Source organism: Saccostrea cucullata, unplaced genomic scaffold (assembly GCF_032062105.1).
Source record: "Saccostrea cucullata isolate Sc308-1 unplaced genomic scaffold, CSIRO_AGI_Scuc_v1 ctg13293, whole genome shotgun sequence".
Lineage (NCBI taxonomy): Eukaryota > Metazoa > Mollusca > Bivalvia > Ostreida > Ostreidae > Saccostrea > Saccostrea cuccullata.
The window spans coordinates 8,453-17,011 of NW_026920243.1; the positions used below are offsets into that span (position 1 = coordinate 8,453).

At 32.5% G+C, this 8,559-nt stretch overlaps 1 protein-coding gene across 1 annotated transcript; it reads right to left on the bottom strand.

Moving 5' to 3' along the window:
- Nucleotides 1-259: 259 nt before the first annotated feature.
- Nucleotides 260-1,938, bottom strand: LOC134245591 (tripartite motif-containing protein 3-like). Its single transcript, XM_062727866.1, has one exon. It carries the CDS (start codon nucleotides 1,936-1,938, stop codon nucleotides 280-282), a length of 1,659 nt encoding a protein of 552 aa, XP_062583850.1. The 3' UTR covers nucleotides 260-279.
- Between the last annotated feature and the right edge of the window lie 6,621 nt (nucleotides 1,939-8,559).

Sequence of the window (8,559 nt, forward strand, 5' to 3'; positions counted from 1 at the left end):
AGATATATTTTGAAATCATATATTAATATCCTTAAAAGTTGTTGTTACAAATTTAAATATTGGCATGAATCCAGTCTATCTAATTCCTTATACACATGTATAATAATGTTAAATAATATTTTTAATAAAAAGACTAAAAATCATTCTGCAAAGATCACTTCTTAAGATGTACATGTAGTCATAGCATGAATAAGTATAATGATGGTTGTTTTGTTTATGAGTAATAAATTTATGATAGAGATGTAATAATTACCTAAGGAGTAAAATAATGTTTGCTGTTTATTTCATGTACTGGATGACTTTCAATTTCCCTGACAGATACAACCCTACCCACAATCTCCCCTCACTGTCCACACAAAGTCCATGAGGATCCTCTAGTCCAAACTTATCCACACATCTCAGGAACTGTCCATTCTGATCTAGGATGTGTAGACACTTGTTGAATTGATCAGCTACAATGATGTGACCCATAGAGTCTGTCACTATTTGACAAGGACAGAATGATTTCTTTCCCGCTGGAGGTTTGTCGTATCTGAATCTGACTTTTCCTGTCCTGTCCACTACTACCACTGTGTCAGCATTGGTATCAGAGGCCAATATGTCTCCATTGTTGTTCTCCACCACAAACACTATTTCTCTCCCTCCTTGATAGATTGGATCACCATGTTCATCTTTATCTATTTCCTGTGTCACTCTCTGTCCCTGATAACGGACTATTTTATAATGACTTCTATCAGTAGTACTCATACTAACTAGGATATCCCCTAACCTGGTACAACACAGTCCATCTGGATGCCAGCCCCTTGGTGTGGTGATCAGTGTCTCTGTCTTCCCATCTCTGACAATGTTCACAGTTCTATTGATATAATCACTGTATATCAGTTCTCCCTGTCTGGTCACTCTAATGTCATTAGGGTAATTCTCAAGTGTACTGCTGACAGTGTCTTGTAGAGCTCCATGTATGTCCACACAGGTTATCATTTTGTCTTCTCCATTAAGCCAAGCTTTATCTGATCCGACACAGGCCACTTTATGTAACTTTTTAACATTTGTTGGAATGTTTGCAATCACTCTGACTTCTTCTAATAATTCCTTAACAGATAAAAAAGAGACTTCATCTGTCAGACTGGATAGTGATGTCTGTGTCAGTGTAGCCTTGTATTCTCCTAATTCTATACTGAGTTCTCTCCCTTGGATTGTATTTGTTTGAAGAGAGGGCAATGGTAGATCAGGTATTTGTGGAATGTTTCTGTATTCCTTCAGTTTGGATTGGTAGTTGTTGACATCAGACACTTTGTTAGACTTCAGGATTTCTTTGTTTTCTTGGCAAGTTTGGATCAAACTGGAATTCTGACTTCTGAGTTTGGACTGGGATGATTTCAGAGTTGTAATATGATGATCTCTAAGTGACTGGATCAAGGATTCAAGTTTGTTAAAGATGTTGTCCACCTCTAGGTGCCATTGATTTCTATGATCATTGGTCTGTTTTCGTAAATCTGTATAATAGGCTATGGATTTGGAAATTTTGTTTTCTGTGCTTTTGTCCTGTGCTGTGCTCTTTGAAATAATGGCATCAATTTCTTCGGTTTCCCTTTTAATATTTTCTCTCTTTAATGCTATGATATCTGCCATGTCCACAATGTCATGACCTTTATGTTGACCAGTGAGACATTTGATGCAGACTGGGACATCACACTGTTGACAGTGGGCCTCACATCTCTGATGGGAATGAGATGTACACTGAGGGAACACAAGCTGTACTGTACGCTTTGTGAAAGGAACAATGTCATGCTTCATGGACTTGAGGCTCTTGACATGTTTGTTGATGCAGTCTTCACACAGACCGACTTGGCAGCTGTTACAAAATTGCTGGACAGGTTTGACACATTTAAGGTCACAGGTTATGAGTTCCTGTGCCTGGCTAGTGGCAGTGGCCATTCCTTATTCAAATAGGATGTGGTTATCTCTGTAATAACAAATAAATATGGCATTGTTTTATTTGCACAATCATACACAAACAGAAAATCTACTGGTATTAAGGAAAACAAATTTGTTGAATTATATATATTTACCATTCCCTATTGCTAATTCAATACATCTTGTTGCCCAAGTTGCTTTGAAAACTGATTCAGAAGAGTATATTATTATGCAATAGTAAGGTGTCTGTCATCTGTCCATCTGTCTGTCTGTAAACAATTTTTCAAAATGCTACTCTTCCAACAGTGTTGGTCTGATTTTAGTATAACTTGGCACACAAGTAGACTACACTAAGATACATCATTTAATATATCGGTTTTTTATTGCCATGAACAGTGTTGCCATTGTTACTAAAATAATAATTTCTGTGAAATTCCTTTAATACCCTACTCCTCCTACAGTTTTATTCTGATTTCAGTGTAACTTGGCACACAAGTAGACTACACTAAGATACATAATTCTATTTATTGCCGCCTGTTGCAAAGTTTCAAATCCAAGTGCTACTTTTCCTTTGTTATGCGTACAGACCAGTAGAGCTACAGTCTTATCAAAGACTTCTGGTTGGATCTTATTAGACTTATTATGTTCTTGTCATTAGCGGTGTAAGTCCCGTCTTTACTAGAATGTTTATCTGGAAGCCTCAAACTCCAAAGTATCAGCCTTCAGAGTTAATAAAAGCTTGCTTGTTTCAATTATATCTCCTCACCTAAACATCTCTAGAAATAATCCTTGATTTTACTAAAATGAAAAAAAAAAAAAATCTTGGTCAAATGGCATTTTTTTGACCCAGTGCACCAAACTGATAATGGACAAGAATAATTATAATAAATGATCGAAAATGGAACTATAGCTAATGTTAATCCCCCCCCCACCACCAAACAACAACATTCTCTTATTAATAATTTAACCTTTGGCAGAAAAATATTAATGTTTTAAAGACTACAAAGACAAGCTTCAGCATTTCATGTAAATTATTATATCATACTTACATTTTTTTAGTAAAAACAAATTCAGCTTAAGGTCACTTGGCCATTTGATCAGACTTTTGGTTCATTGACTGTGTTTTAGTGTTTCTCTTTGTGCCGTTGTCATAGTTGTACAAGAAGCACTAGTTTATCTAATATCACAAAAAAATCAATGATTATTTTTAGGCTTATCTCACAAGAGTTTTGGAAGCTAACATTTAAATAACCCCAGTTTCGAAGTCCCAGGTTAAAGTTTTTGGAGTTGATTTCTTTCAAACATGTTCTTAATCTATGCCCTGTATTGAACACAGTCCCACGGATGATGCTTCTAGTATGTTTCATTGTACCTGAGTGAGGTTTCAAGGCCTTGTTTCTTTTTTTTATATACAGTTGGACAGATTCCCCTGGGTACACACTGTAGTGTTATTGTTTACACTTTATACCTGTTTTATTTACAGATTCCCATAGGTACACACAGTAGTGTTATTGTTTATACTTTATACCTGTTTTATTTACAGATTCCCGTGGCTACACACTGTAGTGTTATTGTTTATACTTTATACCTGTTTTATTTACAGATTCCCATAGGTATACACTGTAGTGTTATTGTTTACACTTTATACCTGTTTTATTTACAGATTCCCATGGGTACACATTGTTGTGTTATTGTTTACACTTTATACCGGTTTTATTTACAGATTTCCGTGGGTACACACTGTGGTGGTATAGTTTACACTTTATACCTGTTTTATTTACAGATTTCCGTGGGAACACACTGTAGTGTTATTGTTTATACTTTATACCTGTTTTATTTACAGATTCCCGTGGCTACACACTGTAGTGTTATTGTTTATACTTTATACCTGTTTTATTTACAGATTCCCATGGGTACACACTGTAGTGTTATTGTTTATACTTTATACCTGTATTATTTACAGATTCCCATAGGTATACACTGTAGTGTTATTGTTTATACTTTATACCTGTTTTATTTACAGATTCCCATAGGTATACACTGTAGTGTTATTGTTTATACTTTATACCTGTTTTATTTACAGATTCCCATAGGTACACACAGTAGTGTTATTGTTTATACTTTATACCTGTTTTATTTACAGATTCCCATAGGTATACACTGTAGTGTTATTGTTTATACTTTATACCTGTTTTATTTACAGATTCCCATAGGTACACACAGTAGTGTTATTGTTTATACTTTATACCTGTTTTATTTACAGATTCCCATAGGTATACACTGTAGTGTTATTGTTTATACTTTATACCTGTTTTATTTACAGATTCCCGTGGGTACACATTGTAGTGTTATTATTTATACTTTATACCTGTTTTATCTACAGATTCCCCTGGGTACACTGTAGTGTTATTGTTTATACTTTATACCTGTTTTATTTACAGATTCCCGTGGGTACACATTGTAGTGTTATTGTTTATACTTTATACCTGTTTTATTTACAGATTCCCGTGGGTACACATTGTTGTGTTATTGTTTACACTTTATACCTGTTTTATTTACATTCCCATAGGTACACATTGTTGTGTTATTGTTTACACTTTATACTTGTTTTATTTACAGATTCCCGTGGGTACACATTGTTGTGTTATTGTTTACACTTTGTACCTGTTTTATTTACAGATTCCCATAGGTATACACTGTAGTGTTATTGTTTATACTTTATACCTGTTTTATTAACAGATTCCCATAGGTACACACTGTAGTGTTATTGTTTACACTTTATACCTGTTTTATTTACATTCCCATAGGTACACATTGTTGTGTTATTGTTTATACTTTATACCTGTTTTATTTACAGATTCCCATAGGTATACACTGTAGTGTTATTGTTTATACTTTATACCTGTTTTATTTACAGATTCCTGTGGGTACACATTGTAGTGTTATTATTTATACTTTATACCTGTTTTATTTACAGATTCCCCTGGGTACACTGTAGTGTTATTGTTTATACTTTATACCTGTTTTATTTACAGATTCCCCTGGGTACACATTGTAGTGTTATTGTTTATACTTTATACCTGTTTTATTTACAGATTCCTGTGTGTACACATTGTTGTGTTATTGTTTACACTTTATACCTGTTTTATTTACATTCCCATAGGTACACATTGTAGTGTTATTGTTTACACTTTATACCTGTTTTATTTACAGATTCCCATAGGTATACACTGTAGTTATTGTTTACACTTTATACCTGTTTTATTTACAGATTCCCATAGGTATACACTGTAGTGTTATTGTTTATACTTTATACCTGTTATATAACAAAACGGGTGTAAAGTGTAAACAATAACTACATGTGTACCTATGGAAATATGTAAACAAAACAGGTATAAAGTGTAAACAATAACACTTACAATGTGTACCTATGGGAATGTGAATGAAACAGGTATAAAGTGTAAACAATAACACAACAATGTGTACACACAGGAATATGTAAATGAAACAGGTATAAAGTATAAACAATAACACTACAATATGTACCCAGGGAAATATGTAAATGAAACAGTATAAAGTATAAACAATAACACTACAGGGGTGTACCAGGGGAATGTGTGAATGAAACAGGGTATAAAATATTAAATAATAACACTACAATGTGTACCCACAGGAATATGTAAATAAAACAGGTATAAATTTATAAACAATAACACTACAGTGTATACCTATGGGAATATATTAAATAAAACAGGTATAAACATAAACAATAACACAACAATGTGTACCTATGGGAATGTAAATAAAACAGTATAAAGTGTAAACAATAACACTACAGTGTGTACCTATGGGAATATGTTGACCAAAAACAGTATAAAGTATAAACAATAACACTACATGTATACCTATGGGAATATCTAAATAAAACAGGTACAAGTGTAAACAATAACACAACAATGTGTACCCACGGGGAATTTAAATGAAACAAATTATAAAGTGTAAACAATAACACAACAATGTGTACCTATGGGAATGTAAATAAAACAGGTATAAAGTGTAAACAATAACACACAATGTGTACCCCCACGGGAATCTGTAAATAAAACAGTATAAAGTATAAACAATAACACTACAATGTGTACCCACGGGGAATATATTGACAAAAACAGGTATAAAGTAATACAACAATAACACTACAGTGTACCCAGGGAATATGTAAATAAAACAGGTATAAAGTATAAATAATAACACTACAATGTGTACCACGGGAATATAAATAAAACAGGTATAAAGTATAAACAATAACACTACAGTGTATACCTATGGGAATCTGTAAATAAAACAGGTATAAAGTATAAACAATAACACTACTGTGTGTACCTATGGGAAATATGTAAATAAAACAGGTATAAAGTATAAACAATAACACTACAGTGTATACCTATGGGAAATATAAATAAAACAGGTATAAAGTATAAAGGATAACACTTCTGTGTGTACCTATGGGAATATGTAAATGAAAAACAGTATAAAGTATAAACAATAACACTACAGAGTGTACACCTATGGGAATCTGTAAATAAAACAGTATTAAAAGTATAAACAATAACACTACATTTTATACCTATGGGAATCTGTAAATAATACAGGTATAAAGTATAAACAATAACACTACAGTGTGTACCCATGGGAATATGTAAATAAAACAGGTATAAAGAACAATAACACTTGCACTGTAGCCACGGGAATCTGTAAATAAAACAGGTATAAAGTATAAACAATAACACTACAGTGTGTTCCCACGGAAATCTGTAAATAAAACAGGTATAAAGTGTAAACTATACCACCCACAGTGTGTTACCCACGGAAATCTGTAAATAAAACCGGTATAAAGTGTAAACAATAACACAACAATGTGTACCCATGGGAAATCTGTAAATAAAACAGGTATAAAGTGTAAACAATAACACTACAGTGTATACCTATGGGAATCTGTAAATAAAACAGTATAAAGTATTAAACAATAACACTACAGTGTGTAGCCACGAGGAATATATTAAATGAAAAACAGTATAAAGTATAAACAATAACACTACTGTGTGTACCTATGGGAATATGTAAATAAAACAGTATAAAGTAGTAAACAATAACACTACAGTATGTGTAGAATGTGTCAACTGTATATAAAAAAGAAACAAGGCCTTGAAACCTCGCTCAGGTACAATGAAACATACTAGAAGCATCATCAGTGGGAGCTGTGTTCAATACAGGGCATAGATTAAGAACATGTTTGAAGAAATCAACTCCAAAACTTTGACCTCAAACTGGGGTTATTTTAAATGTTAGCTTCCAAAACTCTTGTGAGATAAGCCTAAAAATAATCATTGATTTTTTTGTGATATTAGATAAACTATGCTTCTTGTACAACTATGACAACGGCACAAAGAGAAACACTAAAACACAGTCAATGAACCAAAAGTCTGATCAAATGGCCAAGTGGTCTTTAGCTGAATTTGTTTTTACTAAAATGTAAGTATGAGATATAATAATTTACATGAAATGCTGAAGTTGTCTTTGTAGTCTTTAAAACATTAATATTTTTCTGCCAAAGGTTAAATTATTAAGAAAAAAAAAAAAAAAAAAAAAAAAAAAAAAAAAAAAAAAAAAAAAAAAAAAAAAAAAAAAAAAAAAAAAAAAAAAAAAAAAAAAAAAAAAAAAAAAAAAAAAAAAAAAAAAGAATGTTGTTGTTTGGTTTGGTGGGGGGGGATTAACATTACTATAGTTCCATTTCAATCATTTATTATAATTATTCTTGTCCATTTATCAGTTTGGTGCACTGGGTCAAAAAAATGCCATTTGACCAAGATTTTTTTTTTTTTTCATTTTAGTAAAATCAAGGATTATTTCTGATGTTTAGGTGAGGAGATATAATTGAAACAAGCAAGCTTTTTATTAACTCTGAAGGCTGATACTTTGGAGTTTGAGGCTTCCAGATAAACATTCTAAGTAAAGACGGGACTTACACCGCTAATAAGAACATAATAAGTCTAATGGATCCAACCAGAAGTCTTTGATAAGACTGTAGCTCTACTGGTCTGTCAGCGAAGGAAAAGTAGCCTTGATTTGAAGAAACTTTCAACAACAGCAGCAATCAATTCAAATTATGTATCTTAGTGTAGTCTACTTGTGTGCCAAGTTACACTGAAATCAGAATAAAACTGTAGGAGGAGGTAGGGGTATTAAAGGAATTTCACAGAAATTATTATTTTAGTAACAATGGCAACACTTGTTCCATGGCAATAAAAAAACGATACATTAAATGATGTATCTTAGTGTAGTCTACTTGTGTGTAAAGTAATATTGAAATCGGGCCAAAACTGTAGGAGGAGTAGCATTTTGAAAAATTGTTTACAGACAGACAGACGGACGGACGACAGACACCTTACTATTGCATAATAATATACTCTTCTGAATCAGTTTCAAAGCAACTTGGGCAACAAGATGTATTGAATTGGCGAATAGGGAATGGTAAATATATATAATTCAACAAATTTGTTTTCCTTAATACCAGTAGATTTTCTGTTTGTGTATGATTGTGCAAATAAAACAATGCCATATTTATTTGTTATTACAGAGATAACC

Coding starts and splice junctions, on each gene's coding strand:
- LOC134245591 (XM_062727866.1), bottom strand. CDS start 1,938: ATGGCCACTGCCACTAGCCAGGCACAGGAACTCATAACCTGTGACCTT.